The 19,264-nt window shown below is 33.4% G+C and overlaps 1 protein-coding gene across 1 annotated transcript; it reads right to left on the reverse strand.

The window, feature by feature from the left end:
* Window positions 1-12,259: 12,259 nt before the first annotated feature.
* On the reverse strand, window positions 12,260-15,391 carry LOC148612200 (angiopoietin-related protein 6-like). The gene is made up of 5 exons (XM_088595363.1): window positions 15,355-15,391; window positions 14,932-15,092; window positions 14,336-14,432; window positions 13,183-13,347; window positions 12,260-12,507 (listed from the first exon to the last, which is right to left on the reverse strand). Exons 1-5 carry the CDS (start codon window positions 15,389-15,391, stop codon window positions 12,260-12,262), a joined length of 708 nt encoding a protein of 235 aa, XP_088451489.1.
* Between the last annotated feature and the right edge of the window lie 3,873 nt (window positions 15,392-19,264).

A 19,264-nucleotide genomic window follows, 5' to 3' on the forward strand; every position in this document is an offset into this window, starting at 1 on the left:
TGGCAAGCCAAAGTGGACAAAAAGCCATAATTTTTAATATAAGAAATTCTTTTTTTAATATTAAAAAATCATTTTTTTTAATATTAATAAATATTTTTTTTAATATAAGAAATTAATTTTCTATTATTAACCAAAGTACTCAAGTACTGAATCAATTTATATCGATCGCTTGAATTTTTACGCCTCAAATAACGTCAAATTGCAAAAATATGGGATAAAAAGAAAATACAGAGGTCGAATTCAAACGTACCTAAACACAGGTTTTTGTTGTAAATGGTTAATATTGAACTCTGATTCTTTTTTTTTAAATTAACCATTCTGATTACGAAGGACATTTGATAAACGCAACAAAATTTGCGATACATCGATCGTAGCATGCAATGCATCAGCTAGCGAAATATTCAGGTTCGATGATGGTTTACATAGAACACCAAGATGATTCATACAAAACATCCAACATACTGCATGATTGAATTCCAAACTACTAGTTGGCCTTTCCCAATTCCTAAATTTTCAATTCGAAATTCGATTTAAAGATCTTCAGATCGAAACTGTCTGTAAAATCATTCAAACTTGTACCACAATCATTAAAATAAACCGTGCCCTTAGATACGCGTCCCTCTCAACTAGCTACATCTCTCAGTTGATAAGCTATATAGCTCAAGTCGTACAAGTTATCACATAGAGACCTGTGTGTCATGTAAAAGCGCTTATTTTCTTGGCACCTAGTTCTAGAGATATGCACGTACATTAACATAAACATCAAAGCCTTAGAATAAAATTTCAACAATTATTTCTGGTGCAGGAAACATTCGCCATGCACTTCTAAGACCCTGAAGCACTTACAGCTCTATCATTATAACACATGGCCAAATAGCCAAATAGAATTATTATTACAAAAAGCAATATCACCAGATCACAGACTAATACCATTCCTGAGAAATGTACTATCGGAATTCCTATGACATCGTCTATAAGCAAAGTTTCATTTCTTTTGTCATCTCCGGGCTTCCGATGTCACGAGGCGGTAACCGTAATAAAAATACACGATACAGTGGTTAATAGATCAGGGTGGTTTCGGGGATTATGCTACCTTTTTGTTTAAAGCAGGCGCGTAGCTGAGGCCAAATTGAAGTGTAGGCAAAATTACGGCAAAGCTCCGCGGAGATAGCGTTTTAGAGCATCATTTATGCCTCTCCTGGATGTATTTTATCTCAAAAAAAAAAAAAAAAAAAAAAAAAAAAAATTGGCAAAATTAAGTGCAGGCAAAAGCTTTTTTGCCTAACGGCAGCTACGCGCCAGAAAAGTTAAGCATAAAATGATCGAAAAATATTAGCCTGGAACAGGGATTGTAGTCCTTGCCTACCGCGCCTGGAACCTCTTTCTTTATATAAGTTTCTGATAGGAACCACTGCCCCCTTATTTTAAATACTAGTATGTGGATCCGCCAGGCCCTGCGTTGGAATTTCTGAAGACAACCTTCCAATTGGCACTCAGCATTGCTCTTTTTCATTTCTATGAGCGATGACTATTTATAATCTCGCAAGGTTTTTATTTCTAGCTAAACATCAAATGGTTTATGCGTCTAAGAATATTTTATTTGTAGGAGATATATTGAATATAATATTGGTTTATTCCGTTAAATGCATAGAAACAGGCATTGGTGAAGTTAAAGGTAAACTTTTTTTTAATTGGATCGTTGTTAGTACAAACCAAATTAATCATCATATTTAGTTCACAGTAAAAGTTGTTTATTGTGTTTATTTATTTGCCTTAATAGCATAGAAATAAATACGACAAATTAGAAATACCTATAAAGTGCACCTAACTGTCTGCATTTGAACCTCAATGCGGTATGCCAGTGGGATTATTTTCCTGCGGTAGTGTCACATAATTTCAGATGCTAACAGGCTTTACAAATCTAAAGGCTCTGGCGACTGCTATATCAATTCTGATCTTCGATCGAAATTGATAAAAAATCATTTTTTAATATTAAAAAATCAATTTCTAATATTAAAAACACATTTAATTTTTTATATAAGAAATTTAATTTCTTATACTGAAAATTCAATTTTTAATATAAGAAATACATTTTTTAATATAAGAAATTCATTTAATATTGAAAATGATGTTAGATTTTTTAATATTTAAAATTGTATTTTTAATATTAAAAATGATGTTAGATTTTTAATATTTAAAATTGTATTTTTAATATTAGAAATTGTATTTCTAATATTAAAAATTCATTACTTAATATAGGAAATTCATTTTTTATCTCGCCTGGCCAAAGGCTATGTGAGCTATTGCCGTCACTTGGCGTCCGTCGTCATCGTCGTTAACAATTTTTCAAACTCTTCTCCTCTGAAACTACATGACCAATTGGAACCAAACATAGTATGAATTTTCCTTAAGGTATCCTGCATAGAACTAATGTGGGATTTTTGATCCGTCGAAAAACATGGCCGCCGTTACTAAAAATAGAATATAAGGGTCCGACAGTAGTTTTTCGCATATATCTCCTAAATGGTTAGGTGTAGCTAAATATTGACAAGGTAAAAGTATTTAGCATAGCATGATGAGATCTATCTGCGGTCAAATTTTCATTTTAATCTATTAAGCCATGTTGGAGTTATTGCCCTTTTTCGAGGTTTTTTTTTGCTATTTTTAATGTTAATTCTTTCAAAAATCTTCTACTCTGACACTACTTGACCAATTGGAACCAAACTTGGTATGAATATTCCTTGAGGTATCATGCATAGAAATAATTTGGGAATTTTTGATCCGTGGAAAGACATAGCCGCCGTTACTAAAAATAGGACATAGGGGTCAGACAATAGTTTTTCGCATATATCTCCAAAACTTATAGGTTTAGCCCATTCTGAAGGATTTAAAGTGTACAGCATGATGAGATCTATCTGCGGTCAAATTTTCATTTTAATCTATTAAGCCATGTTGGAGTTATTGCCCTTTTTCGACGTTTTTTTTGCTATTTTTAATGTTATTTCTCTCAAAAATCTTCCCCTCTGACACTATTTTTACCAATTGAAACAAAACTCAGTATCAGTGTTCTTTTGGGGTATCCTGCATAGAATTGAAGTGGGGTTGTTTGATCCATCGAAAAACATGGCCACTGTTACTAAAATAGAACATAGGGGTCAGACAGTATTTTTTCGCATCTATCTCCAAAACCGTTAGGTTTAGCCAAATTCTTTCTATAGATGAAATGATCCTTATTTTTAGGACTACAAAAGACTTCAGGCATAAAATTTGTCAGACGCTTTCTTATAAGAGTTATTGCCCTTGACAGGAGAAAATGACAGGTTTTTTTACAGTTTTCAGCCAATGTCTTGAAAACTATGTTAGATTTAGACCTTCATTTACTGAAATGATCCTTATGATAAGTCCTATCAAAGTTTTCTTGAGTCAAAATTGTTGGACAACTTCTTGTTTAATTTATTGCCCTTGAAAGGCAAAATTCAACCAGGTGAGCGATTCAGGCGCCTGGGAGACTCTTGTTAATATTAGAAATTCATATTCTGATATTAAAAAATAATTCTTTGATTTTTTATATAAAAAACTGAACTTCTAATATTAGATTAACAGTTTTTAATATTAAAAATTATTTTTTAATATTAAAAAATTAATTTCTTATATTAAAAAAATATGGCTTTTTCCACTTTGGCTTGCCATAGATAACTACTTTTTTAACTGTATATTTTTGATAATTTACATAACTTTGCTATTGGAGACTTATATCACTGATGACAAACGGAGTGTGGTAACGGCAACAACCATGCACACTCCTAATTTGAAGGAGGGAATTATATCACTGAGGGAAATCCCAGTAGGCATCTCAAGTTAAAAAAAAACATTAAAAAAATGTGGAAGACATTCTGGAAGACTTTTCTAATTTTCTATTTAAAAGGGCATTAATTTTAGATAAAGGACATGATCTCATAAAGCCAAGGATAAGTTTATTTATTGTATTCACTAGATTTTGTCTTTCTTGTTCATAATGAGTACAATGAAGCAAGAAATGTTCTTAACTTTCAATTAAATGTTCTTAATTTTCAGTTTGCCCAGAGTTGCACCTCTGCGCTTTAATTTTCCGTCTGGTGTTAAGAAAAGTGATGTTTTAGTGAGGTCTTGTTGATCTTTTCTCAAGACGTGTTCAATCCATCTCTACCTTCTCCTGGTGGTGATGTTGCTCGATCATGTCTCCTTGATTGTATCTGTAGATGGAGGAGGTTTTTATTATAATATATATTATTTGGTATACATATATGAAGGATCCTTCTAAGGCACATAATAGCTATGAAAGATGAAGACTTTTTGTTGGTCAGCCCCAGTCATTCTCCAGCAACTGCTATATTAGGTATAACACAACTGTTGTATACATCAATTTGATGTGTGTGGTGTACTTTCCAGCTTTACGTACATTCTGCAAGTTATTGAATGCAGATCTTGCTTTTGACAAACGTTTTTATGTATCAGTATAGTAGCATCACCGTCTACTCCAACTGAACTGCCAAGATGAGTAAATGTATATGCTTTAGCAGTGGTTGGCATCCCCATTTCATTTTCATGTGTAAAATTGAAAAAAAAAACGGCAAATAATGTCTGACTTCTTTTTCTTAGGACCCTCGGCTGGCACCTACACTTTCAAAGTGTCTGGATCTGGCCCTGATCTTCACGACTAGAATAGAGAAGTGCTCATGAGGTCGTCACTACTCTTTAAGATCCAATCCACCTGTTTTCACTGCTGTTAGTAGGTTTAAAATGACCAGTCTGGTCAAGAGCTGGTATGCCAGTTAACTACTAGTAGACCTTTGTTTGTTCATTTGTGTACGGTATATGCAGTTTCTTTATTCTGTTTTAACAATTTGAACTGATTTTTAGGTACATTAAATTGTGTAATATTTTTTCCACAGCAGCCAGATTTAAAAGGGGAAGGGTTGTGATCACACCAAAGTACTTGAACCCCGTCGTCAGTAATTACTGGCCTCTGTAAGTATTGTTTCGTTTTCACTTTCAGTTTTTACTTTTATGTTGCTGGAGTGTATAGGAGCAACTATTTCGCTGTACCTTGTATAATGTTGTTTTGGCCGCAGCTGTTGCCTGCCTTGTGGTGTGAGGGTTTCCTTGTCAGTTATTGAAGACCCACGGGTGGCCTTGAGCTGACATTTTTCATCCTGGTGGGGATGTCATCACTTGTACATATTCACCATTTCCATTCTTGTTATATTTTCCTAACGTCCTATTGAATCCCCGTTTTTGTGCTGTTAAGCGTCTCCTTCATCGCGTAAGTAGTTTTCTTCCGGCGTTGACTGCCATCATTCATATATGGTGGATTACCAGCGCTTTAGATACGTTCATTCACTGTAGTTATAGTTAAGTTCCTTTCTGCTGTTTCTGTAACACATGTTCGGATTATTAGCCTTAAGAAAAGCCGCCTACATGGAGGGACGGGTTTTTATGTAGAGGTTTTCCTGTAGAGTGAATCGTGACTGTCCGATATTTTGCATAACGTATTTGGCTATTTCATGAATTTTCGAAATCTCAGTAGCACTGTGTATCATTTGTGTCTAAAAGGTTGAGTTTAGTACATGCAATTCACAACTTGGTTGCTATGTTTGATCTTGTTGCCTATGCTCTCAACACGCTCATTTATTTGAACTTTTTATTGGACACTACTAATTCAGGAATTGAGAATTTCAGGCTAAGAGTTAGGAAGTCTGTGGCGTTCTTAATTTCTGAGGGTTTAAGGGGGTAGACTTAGGGTAAAAGACACAACTCTTACTAATCATTGGAACGTTTGTATTCAGCATTTTACATCAATCTCATGTGTATGCATCAAAGTAATTTGGACAGATTTCATTCTGATTCAAATGAAAGCTTGATATGCTTTAATGAAATTGAATATGATACAAACACATCACTGATTTCAAGAGTTATGTCCCTTACCCTAGGTCTACTTCTCTAAACAGGAAAGGTGTTTTTTTAAATGTGAATCAATGAAAGAGAGTTATCCAAAGAATCTTTTTTGTAGTCTGTGCTTTACTTCGTTGGTTTATTCATTCTTTAGGGGTCATTATCGTGCTCTATGAGCTTTTGCTAGAATGACGTTAAATAAATCAGTATTAGCAAGCCTTTTGCAAATGTCAGTGATGAATCGAATGGTGTTTTACCCATAGGCTATCGTGACTCTGCCGAGCTTCTTGATTTTAAACTAATTTTTCATTTTTTTCATGGAGACTTTTTGTAGAAATTCGTGCTGTTCACGAACAATCAAAATATCGATTATTCTAAATCCAGACTGTTGTTGTCAACTTTGTTATTGAGTTGATGAAAATAGGTGTTGAACTGGAAACAGCTTATGAGATTTTAAATCGTGACAGCACATGTTCTTTAGAAATTTATTTTTATGGATTTCTAGTGTATTCAAAATCACAAATTATTTTAACCAGTGTTCCACCCTTTAATAGTGTACACTATTTTCTTTGCCAAAGAAGGAAATGACAGCTTTTATCCATTGGTCCATTCGGTGCCTCGGACATATAGAAGCTAGTTGACACTCAGAATATTAAGAGCAGTTTAATATTTGACAAACACGTCCAAACAAATCTGAAAATCAAATTGTTGGCCCCATTCAAACTTAAAAAAAAATCATCTTTTAATTTTCCACGTTTCGTTTTGAAATGCCTGTACCAAGTCAGGACCATTGCGGGGATTTTCCAAATTCTGGTTTTGACTATTGCTTAGATTTTATCAGTTCGGTAATTTTGTTTTACCTTTCATCATACCTAGTCATATATTACCAATATATATATTCATATCCATTCATGGGATACAGAGAACCATTTAAAGCGAATAAAGATAATTACTACACCTCTGCATGTTTCCTGCGGAGCGTTGTTTTTTGTCATGACTTTTAAAACATTATATCGCCCCTTTGCCATCCCTACCTATAATCACAAACGAACTTTTATGGGCGTCTTCAAATTTGATGAACCGTAGCAGTTTCTATCTCAAATATTGCCAACCCATGTCCCCCTTGCTGTTTGACGGGTGCCGCTTGCAAACCCTTCTAGATTTTGGAGGAAGTTCATATTGCATGTCTTTCAGATTTTTGTATGTTGTCTTATTTTCCTTGTTCTATAAATGTGATTGTATTTTATTTCGTTGCCTACAGTGTGTATGTAGATTGTTTTCGTGTAATAGCCATGTACTTCAATTAATTGGCTTTCTATCCTTTGCCAATTTTGCAGTTATTCGCGAAGATCATTTGAGTTATCCCTCTTCGTATTAAATAGAAGATGGTATTTTTCATGGCAAACTGTTGAAATATAAAATAATGTTAACTATTGAGAATAGAATAGAAATCACAACGCAAAACTGTCAAGGCGGTTTCCATAAAGCTAAATGTATTATTAGTTAATTCTTACGTGCGCGAAATAAATGATTTTCAATTGCCTTACATACTTTACAGTGAGGCTTTCTGAGTGTTAGAAATATTTCTGTTTGACTTATTAATGTATAGGCATGTTCTAATTTGGTCCCATTGTCTGCAAGATTAAACATTTATTGTTTTTTTTACGTTTATTTTTGTCATTTTGTCTCATTCTCTTTTGCATCTCTTATAAAGCAGAACTAGTGTAATTTTTGTATGCTGCTTTTATGTTTTACCAACCAGTGGAGAAACAGAAATGCATACGTTCACATAGTGTATCTGTTTTCTTACAAAATGGCAAAATATTAGTATCTTAAATTCTTTATTATGTGTAGTCATTTTTGTTAAACTCATTCGATGCAAAAGCTCTCACATAAGGTGATGTATATCAGAAAACTAACTGGTATAGTGTTTACAATAAACAAAACCCGATAAGAAACAAACAAAAAGAAAAAAGCACGCACATTCATTAAAAAATATTAATATAAATAAGAATGCAACACAAATGCTTGAATGTTTATCAGGGTAGCATTTATTACGAATGATCTTAAAAATAGGGAAATTTATCAGTTAAGTCAAATTGGTTCATTTAAGACCATAGCAGAGGTGGACTTGTCTACAACAACTATAGTTTCTGGATATATGAATATGAATAAATAAAAGTTTTATACCTTTACTTACTTTATTTTGTATACGTTTGTTGAAAGAGTAATCAAGGGAACCAACGTTATAGCGGTGATCAAAAGAATCTAATTCAGTGACAATGATCAGACATGGAAAACGGATATACACAACAATGAACATAAAGTAACTAAAATCATACATTCAAAGTAACAAAGCAAATGAGCAACTCGGACTGCACTAAAAACTGGGAGCATAGACCAGGTACATCGGTAGGGTAAGCGTCCTCTACTTTTCCAGAAACACCGCCGAGTTGCTCATAAAAAGTCAAGTCCGGGGTAGCCGAAAGAGGAAAGGAAAACTATGACGCGTTGATCAAGTCAGTTTTCATGGCGCAGATGGTTACACCGTAACGATCCACGAATTCATGATGACGACCATAAAACTTTTGAAGTGATGACTTCAATATTGTAGCAACATAACCCTGCTCCAGAAGCCTATTTGTTAGAATTCTAGCGCGATACAAAAAGTCTGCGTAGTCTCGGTAAGCTCTGCCATAACATATAAGTTGTGATATGAACACTCCATGCGCAGGTGCTGAAGGGATGTTGCCACAGATGAAAGGAAAGTTCACAATTTTTGAATGAAAAGTCATCACGTTTGTCGTAAAGTTTGGTCAGTAGTTTTCCTTTACCATCGCTTTCTAAGTGTAGATCAAGATAGGAGGCTGACTTTACAGTGTCTGTAGTATCCTTTATCTCAAGTTCTTTGGGGTAGATGTGATGCATCAAATCCCCAAAATTAGGATTGTTTAAAGATAATACGTCATCTATAGAGCGGAAACTGAGATTAAAGGAGCTAGCTAAACGATATTCTTTCTTTCGGATCAGATCAGCTATAAAATCAGCCTCATAAGAGTGTAGGAATAGGTTAGCAAGTAGAGGAGCACAATTTGTTCCCATTGGAATGCCGACCGTTTGTTGACAAACCGCGTTCACCACACTGGACAAATATGTTCTTGATTAAAAATTCCAGCATTTTGTAAACATCTTCTGTATATTTGGAAGATGATTTGGAATTATTTCTTACAAAGTATGAGGAATCTCTACCAAGAACTATATATTTGTATCTAGGTGTAATATCTTTTTTTTTTTGGAAAAACAACAATGTATAATGTTTTTAAGTCGGGATTTTAACTGAGTAACGTGGAATAGAAGTATTACAGTGTTGAAAATCATAGGTTTTAATGCAATTATATTCTGATAATAGTCTTGGACTGATTGTGAAACTGTGACTGGGAAATTCATGTTTACCAACTATTGCTTACACAATGAAATTTTCTTCCTTGTGTCAGGGATGGTAAAAAGACTTTTACCACTGAACGTGAAACAACTATCTGCCTGGCACCGCATATTGTAATTGACGTAATCGGTATATATTGGGTCACTTCGATTTTTGGCCATGCGGGTATTAGACATCTCATATCTATAACGCCCACAATCGAATACAACGCCATCTGTGACCAATTACGTGACATCCGTAGTCAAAGATCATGATATTTCGATGCCGATTTTATACTTATTATAAATATTTGAAATGTTAGAGTTGGTTTTTATTGGTCAATATAGTGTTCCAAATGCATATGCAAAAAGTGAAAAAAAAAAAAAAAAAAAAAAAAAAAAAAAAAACTTGAACCTTTTCAGTGTGGCGACCTAAAATTAAATAACAGACTATTTAAGATAGCATATGGAGAAATTACGACATGGAGCTAATTTGCATATTTCCACATACTCATCTGTATGCAATTCGCACTATTTTATTTTATAACGACTGTATAAATGTTCGTGCATGCTACTTGAATTTAGACTGATTGGTGAAATTTGAAGTGAAAAATGCTGTTTCGTAACGTTTGTGAATAATGTTTGATCTCATAGTTTCCCAAGTTTACAGTGTAGATTATGAACAAACACCCTTTTGTGGGGAGGGTTTCATTATATAGTCTTCCTATTTTTATTGAATTGAATATTTTTAAACAAATAAAAATCCATTATTAGAAAGGCAAACGAAGAAAATCTATATCTCGAAAACAAATGGAATTTGTGAGGACTATACTAAAACAAATAATTTAATCCATTAAAACAATACTAGCATAAACAAGAACTTCAAAATGGCTTTTGTACAGTTCAAATTCAAATTTAAATTGACAATAAGATAGGGTTAATTCAATATGGATTATGGAAACAGTTACTTTCAATTTTATTATGTTTTTTGTGATCACAAATTGGCGTTCAAATTAGGATAAGCGTTGAGAAGTTACATTCATGAAGTACATCACTAAAATGGACCTCCTCTTGGCTTATCTCATTTTTTTAAAAATTACCCCCCTTTCCACCTTTTGAAAATATTATTAATTTATGCATGCATGAGTGAGGGAAGTGAAAACGGGGAATTTGAGCTGTGTTTCTTGTCGAGTGAAATGTTCAAGCTCCGAACAGCGTCTGACATTCGAAATTTACTCTAGGCGCTGAAGCCAGTCCTCCAAAAAATGCAACAATCTTGTGAAGTCGGAAAAAGGTGAGTGATTTTACGACGTTATCCGATTGTCAAACGACGCTTGATTTGAATAACGTCCGAGAATTTAGAAAGGCCTGTCTGCAGCGGTTAGTAAGAGAGGAAACGAACGTTTGCCGCTGCTTAGAGCTTGTGAAATGTTATGTAATAAAAAATATGAAAGAGCTTCGCGGATTTTACTCATGATAGAAGAGCCTATAAGACTATTAAACAGAAAGCGTTTAGGTCTGCAGTGGACTGCTGAAAATGACTTGCTAGCGATTCCTTTTAGAACAAGACGATGTTCTATTCGCATTATGCAATTTACATGTAATTTTGAATAAGCTCTCGTAAAGTCACTTATAATACGTTACAGTGTATAATAACGTGTGTTGATAACGATACTCTTTACTCAGAGTAAATAACACATTTGTTACATCAATTTTCAATTAAACTGTCTATTTCTATAAAATATTTTTAAAACAACACACGTATATAAAGTAAAAATGTACATCAGTGTGTACAGTATAATAAAATATAATTAAATAAAAATGTACATCAGTGTATACAGTATAATAAAATATAATTAGATAAAAAGGAAAAGAAACAACAAAACACAACAGTATATTTTCTTAACTTAATGAAATATTCATGTATTAGAAGTATCTGAATTTATAAGGCACAGATTTACAATAGGCCTATACATCGAAGGCTCTGGGATGAATTTATATGGCTATTCAAAACAAACTATAGATCCTTAATCTTTTAGAAGAATTCCAAACATTTGATTCACTGAACAAATATCTTGACTATATAACACAATTTTAAAAGTTTGGTAATAACACACTTTTTCAAATAAAGTTCTTGTATTGTGGAATTGATTTGTAGCTAGAACAATTTGATCAGATATTTAGTGTGGAGGTAAACCAATATAATATTAATAGTAGTGGTTTATTTAAGATTTGTTCCTAGATTGGAATGATGTTTGATATGGGAAACGATCCATTTGAAATTTTGTTGAAAACTGTTTTGTTAATCTCCTCTGTATCGTAACCCTCTTGCCACCAAGTGGACATATATGGTCGCATATATGTGATGATCTGTCCCGTACTGCCATGCATCGAAAACTACATTACAACCCCGATTAAATCTTCGAGGAGGAATAATCCGGTCAGCGAAATTTAAATTTTTATATAGCCTAACTGGCTGAGTGGTCTAGGGCGCTGAAATGAGTGGATGAGGTGTTGCCATAGCTGGCAAACAACATTTGCTTTGCAATTTTGACAGTTCTGATATCGTTTAGAAGTTTCTAAATCATAATATACACGATCTGATGAAGCAGGATAGTGAATAGAGTCGTAACATTCTGAGACGTATATATATTGTCATTAGAGTCTGAAAAGTTCCCAACTGTCAAATTTGCAAAGCAAAGTTTTGGCTGTTACTTCAACGAGATATAGCCTGATTGGCCGAGTGGTCTTGAGTGATGTACTCGGTGTTGCTATAGATGTCACAGCGGAAGGAACAACCAAACATTTTGCAAATTTGACTGTTCTTAAATCGTTGGGAATTTTACAAACTCTTGTATGAAGCATGTACAGAAATTCAGCATTCTATAATTTTACCTATGCATATGCCTCAGGACTTTCTAACCATCATAAAAGTTGTCTTTAGCGATTCTCTGCTGTTAATTGCTCCATACCAATGACATGAATTTGGTATATTGGTTGCCGAATTGTAGTACAGCCCGTTCAAATCTGACAGGGCACATCCATTAAACCACCATCCTCCTGTGTGAAATGTAGGGTTACATGCTAAAGGCCAACCATCATTATCTTGGTCTTTGGTACTGAATTGTTGCCCGTTATGAAGCCATAAACTATTACCTGAATTAAAATTGTAAGGCACTAAGTTTAATATATTGCACCGAGGTTACTATCATGTAATAATAACATAACAGGTCTAATTCTGCTTTGATGAACACCTTTTCTGTCACATGTACAATTCGACATGGTGGTAAATAGCAATATTTCATTAAGTAACACTCTTTCTAAAAATCAAACAGAAGGTGATTCATGCATGTCAAAAACCCACCAAATTCACTTTATTCCTTGTTTAGAAAGAGTTACTCATGTCTGATCATATAAGCACTCTTAGTTTTTCATTAGGTTGTTGCGCTTCTGAGATACAAATTATGTAGATAGTTTATGAAATTGGTACTGTGCAAGAGTTATCGTTCTTGATTTTGTTTGATTTGGTTGATTTTAGTGGGAAATGAATGTATGATTTTCTAAAAAGTACAGATCTGAATGGAGAAATGATTATCGTTTTGTGAAAGTATGGTTTGTTTGTAGGTTTTTCTACACCATGGATCACTTTACCATTGGAAGTGTCTGAGTTTTATATGGACTGGTACTCGAACCTTCAGAATTTTGGGCAATGCGATACCTGTCTAATCAAATGTTTCGATATTGCTGTTTCTGAATATATTCTAACGAATTCTAGAATACCCGAATAACAGCACCATTTGACAATCAAATGTGAAAGAATCACTAATTTACCTGCCGTTCCACTGTATCCGGAACACGTTAAACGGTATTTGTCACTCTCACCGTTAACCCCAAAGTTAGCATACCTAGCATGTTTCCAGACACCACTCCATGTCTCCAACAAAATTAAAACTTCGTTTGTACCTGACATGGTCAATGCATATAATGCGTCGTTCCCTAAAATTAAAAAGAAAGATGAAAAACAAAGTACACATAAGTAGTCTTTAATTATCAAATCAATAGTTTTTGTTTTAAGACTATACCTAAATGACATTGATCTAAGAAGGTAGATCATATTTGGTATTCTCACACCAGGAAAAAACAAAATTGGCATACATAACGGTAAAGGCAGTTTAATGTACTTTAACGTGGAAAGGATATGCCTTCTTACCAGAGTTTCAAAACAAAACTAAATTTTGCAAAATGAAGAAACCCAGTCAGGGATTTTTAGAGAGCAAAATCTACCATAACATGACCATTTTCTCGTACATGAACAATACTACTAGTATTAATGTAACACGCGTAAATGAAGCTTCACAACACTCATTTTGAAAACTGTAAACCGTGAAATTTTCGCGACAGTTTTATTTCACTATTTTCGCGCCAGGATTCGTAACGCGAAAATTTTACTGTCGAGAAAATTTTGTTCGAAGAACATTACAGTACAATTTCATGAACGATCGCGAATTTAAAACTGCACGACAGAAGATTTATAACAGAAAATGCGAAAAAAAACGTTGCGAAATTTCCCGGTTTACAGTAATTTATTAGTTTTTAACTCTAAAATGTAGACTCGAAACAGTCACATTTCAAGTATCTGAAACTAATCATAAAATTATATTAATAAATATTAATAATTAACGTTATTATTGGATTTAAACGTTTGAATGTATTCTTAATGTAGAAAATATTATATGTTTGAAGAATTATTTTATTAAACAATATGTTAATATTAATTACAGTACTTCGATGTCATTATTTAAAGCATTAAAAAGGGTTGTCACAATGACCAACTGTTTATGAAGCGTTTGTTAGAAGCTATGACGTCAAGGCGTCTGAAAGATCAATGCAACTTTATGTTTTGTAAAAACCGGTTTGAATCGTTCATAACAAGAATTTCCTCTGTATACATCCATTTATTGCAGCCCAATACGTTAACACATACCGATCCAGTATTCCGTAGAAGGATCGCCAAATCCAACTTTATATTTATCCCAGCCAACATTAAAGTCAATTGACCCATCGGTTCTACGTTGGAAAACCTAAGAATAGATGAAAATTATTGCAGGTGTACTCGAACTCTTTATTTATTTGTATGCTTAACCTGAGGGAAAATACCACAAAACAAAGATAATTATACTTTTAACATGTACACAGAAAACAATACCTTATTAATCAACAACTCCTCAAAAATGGCTGGTTAAAAATATAGTAAATGTAGCAATTTATATTTTACCTTTGGAAATGCACGGAAAATTATACTTATACAAAATGTTACACCATAATAATAAAAATGAACTCACGTAATGTATCATTTTCAGAGCATCACACGACAATTTACAACAAAGGGAAAAAAATTCCAGATTTTTATTTTACATATGCGTCCACCGTCCGAATAAATTTCATAGCACCAACACGTAATTTACAATTAACAGTAGAAAGTAGTTCTAAATTTCCTAAACAAGATCAGGTCTATATAAGATTCCACATGGCAGACGTAGTTGTTAACGATTAGATTTAAAAAAAAATGGAAAGGCTTACCGTCCACCTACCACCGTCCGTTTGGAGGTCACACCAGACTAGAACTGTATTTCTTGTAGTGGTTATAGTATACACGCCACTACAGCTGTAGCCTTGAGCTTGGATTTCAGAACAGTCAGCAGCCGGAGCATTGATAAAGGGTCCAGACGAACCACAATCAACTGAAAAAACCCTTTCAATTCATCCTATGTACAAGACAATCACCCAAAGATTTAGAAAGTGGGATGAAGAAAGAGCATTCTCGAAATTATTTGTTCATTTTTTTTGGTCAAAATTTTACATTATTAACACAAGTTTTAAAAAAAGTGTCTTGAAATTGTAAGCATTATAAAACATATCTATTAACTATAATTATAATCCAACTAATTCAAGTTTACCTTATATTGTGTATAAAGTTGTGAAATTTTGAAAAAAATTACATACCAGAATCCAAATCATAGTGTAAAGTCCCTGCAGCCATGTTTCCCGCAAACATGATTTGATTCCTGTAATCTCGATTGAAAACTTGGCATCGGCCATTTTCCGCGTTAAATTCGAATGATCTACAATCTATATGTCTGAAACAAGAGGTGAAACAACAAGATCTACTGCATTGCTGTATGTTCCATAGTAGATTTTCAGTCTTGTAGATATTGTCCAGAAATGCATTTCTCAAGGCTTTTCTATAGGCATTAGGATTTGCCAACTCCACATGATGAACTATCAACAATATCAAGGCACTGCTAAAGCTGTTGCATACCATAATGAAAATGTTTTATGCTGTTATAGCATTTGATAGCTTCATATGTTGATAGTTCAAGAAATGCCGCTTTTTAATATAACATTCATAAGTCTGTTTTCAAGTAATAATTTTCTCAGTACCTAAACAACCAAAAAGAGCAGGAAGTTTGTTTCTATAGTTATTGTTAAGTTCCCATTGTAATTTCAATTTCTGGTCTGAACATGAAGTTTAAATTGTATTATAAGTGTCTAAACATTCAAGGGCAATTTTTTATGCTTTTTTTTCTGCCAAAGAATAACACAGGGAACTTAAAACAATAGATACGATTTAGTGTTACAACCATAAAATCACATTTAAAAAAGCGCCTGAGTGCTCAGCAAATTAGATCGATTCGTTCAAAGACTACCTTATCAATTTAAAATGCACTGAATCAATTGAAATTCAATTAAACATTTAGTGCTTCAGATTTGAAATCATATCAAGAGATAATCCATTGACCTAATGTATTTTTTTCAAACGAATTTGCAAGCCCTGTCAAACAAATTTAAAAGCAGTAATGTCAATGATGTACATTTATGACTTTCGAAAGTTTCAACTTTACTAAACAACAGTTGAACAATACCCTCCAAGTGAAAAAAGGCAAAAACAATAATGAACAACTTGTTCGGTAGACAACTCGTCATAAGTGTACTATGATCTATATATCATAAAAACGCAGAAGTATCTTGAAACAAAGCATAAAAGAGAACTCACTCGCATACTAAACCATCAAAATTAATGGGAAATTAACATGAAAAACATATCGCGTACTTAAAGCATGTTGTTTCAATTTTGTCAGAAGAAATTCTGGAATGTAAGACCATGACAAGTTTTCCTCTGTCTTTTACTCCCATGTTGTGCTCGTTTCAAAGTATATTTCCTCACCTGTAGGTCAGACAAGATCGTTATCCCCCAGAAGAAAAGATATACACTATTCCCAGGTGGTGTTCAACGTATATTTAAAGCGGCCTTTGACAGTCCGCGACATTTGCCTTTTTTTCACACACTGCCTAACCATCAGTAGCGTATCTAATTTAATTGTCATTTGTTTACACCAGAAGTTCTTTGTTTCTGATCTACTGATAAAATGATCCTTAGATATGGGGCAAAGACAGCTATTTTTGAATACTTCCAATTCCAGTGAATCAATGGTAACTAGCATTTTAACCATAACAACGCTTGTTGTAAATGCGTAAGTTGGTTCTTTGCTGTAGATTTGTTGCTTCCAGTTGCATGGGCAACGTCTTTTGAAAGATTATCGTTCTTTTGATAACCTTGCTTTGAAATCTTTCTTGGTGCCACATTATTATAGCTTATTGTACTTCACAGGTTTGTAAAGTCATCGACTTTCTGTATCAGGTTGTTGTTTATTGTGCTGGCACTTTTTGTGTACCTTTTTTTATCGAAAGTTGTTCTTTTAGCGCTCATTAGGTGGCTTTTTCTCCTAGTGAACCTTTTATTTGAGTTGTATTTAAAATGAAGTAATTAAAATAATGGCTAAAAATTATCACCCAAAAGGTATAGAAAGAATCGCCGCAATAACGTCGAATGTACAGTGTACACATAGTGAAATAACACCATCAGACGATGGAATTGCATTGTCAGAATTAAGATACGCCAATCCTAGATTAAATAATGCATTTTTTGTAATTTTGTAACCACAAGTCAATTTTATTGAAGATCAAAGATATCGAAAGGACAAATTCCCTATTTATTAATGTCTTTTAATGCATATCAACCCTCTCTAAGTACAGGCAATACGTTAAAGTATTCAGGACGAAAGTGTAATAAAAAGCTTTTAATGATTGCCCTGTTTCATACCCGATTTCAAACTATATAACTATCAATCTATTTTTTTACACAGGCTATTTAGTTTAGTAGAGTAATTTATTTACAAATTCAAATAAAAATGATAATATACATAACCTATACTAGGGTTAATGTAAGGTTAGTGTAATTGACTGAATGTCAAAAACAAAACAAAACAAAGCAAAACAAAACAAAACAAAACAAAAACAAAAACAAAAACAAAACAAAACAAAACAAAAACGTGTTAATATATTTCTAGCGGTATTGAACGGCAATGAGTTTATTTCAGTTCAAATTAATCCATTATTTATCCTCATATTAAATAGGTTGTTGCCCATGGACCGTATATTGAATTAAACTTTAGTTAACTAAGAACTGTTGTTCAGGTTTTACGTGCACATTTTTGTTCATCCCGTTTTTTTGTCATTAATAATAAGGGTTTTACCATCACCGTAGTTACTCAGGATGATAATGGTACAAAGTTGTCGCTTTTCATGAACTTTAATCTAGACTATTTGTTCATTACGAAATTGTTTTTTGAAGATCACATTTACTTATTTCGTTTGTACGAAGACTACTTAAAATTAAAACAATGATTTTCCTCGCGCGCAAAATTGTCAGACTTCTTACGGTCAATATTAATCAAGTATGAATTACGATATTTTCCTCACTTAGTTTGCAACTACACACAGGTGCTTACTAAAGTAGGAAACTTTTGTCTTTATATTTGAAAAAAAATTGTTTGCTGTAAGAATAAGACATATTTCTACTTGCAGACCGCCGTAACAACCAGGCGTGATAGCAAACATATACTGTAGCCAGACAATGCATCGCTGAAATGCAATCTTTACATTTCTATAAAAAATCTTAAGCAGTCCATTTAAGGTTTACAACAACTTATAACTTTAAGATTGTCAGCATTTCTCCTCCATTTTTTACTTCTTACAATAGTAGTAAAAATAGAATTCACTTTGCAGCGCTATTTAAGTACATATATTTGTACATTAATTACTTTAATATTTGACATGCATAATAAATTTACTATAAAAATGTGTGGAAGTCAATAAACGTATCACATTAAACGTTATTTAATATAAATTTAACACTATAAATATCTTCTTAGCATTAAGCTTTTCTAATCATTCGGCGTATCGCATTAAACATTTTGTATCGCGCTAGAACTCTAACAAATAGGCTTCTGGAACAGGGTTATGTTGCTACAAGATTGAAGTCATCACTACAGAAGTTTTATGGTCGTCATCATGAACTCGTGGATCGTTATGGTGTATCAATCAGCACCATGAAAACTGATTTATTCAACGAGTCATAGTTTTCCTTTCCTCGTTTGTCTACCCCGGACTTGACTTTTTATGAGCAACTCGGCGGGTGTTTCTAGAAAAGCAAAGGACGCTTACCCTACCGGTGCACCTGGTCCATGCTCCCAGTTTTTAGTGGAGTCCGAGTTGCTCATTTACTTTTGTTACTTTGTATGTATGACTTTAGTTACTTTATGTTCTTTGTTGTGTATGTCTGTTTTCCATGTCTGGTCCTTGTCTCTGGATTACATTCTTTTGATTACCGCTATAACCTTGGTTCCCTTGATAACTCTTTCAATATAAATTTGACACTATTAGATTATTTAATTTTTTTTTCATGCTTCGCCGCGAGACAAGATGTGCACGAGAAACTACCCCGTGTTGAAAAAAAAATGAAATAATCTGTTTATCGCTGTTTTGCTGAAGTGTAAGGTATTAGTTTTCTTTT

This window comes from Perna viridis, chromosome 7 (assembly GCF_037379345.1).
Source record: "Perna viridis isolate PV_CMFRI_1.1 ecotype Kerala chromosome 7, ASM3737934v1, whole genome shotgun sequence".
NCBI classification, from domain to species: Eukaryota; Metazoa; Mollusca; class Bivalvia; order Mytilida; family Mytilidae; genus Perna; species Perna viridis.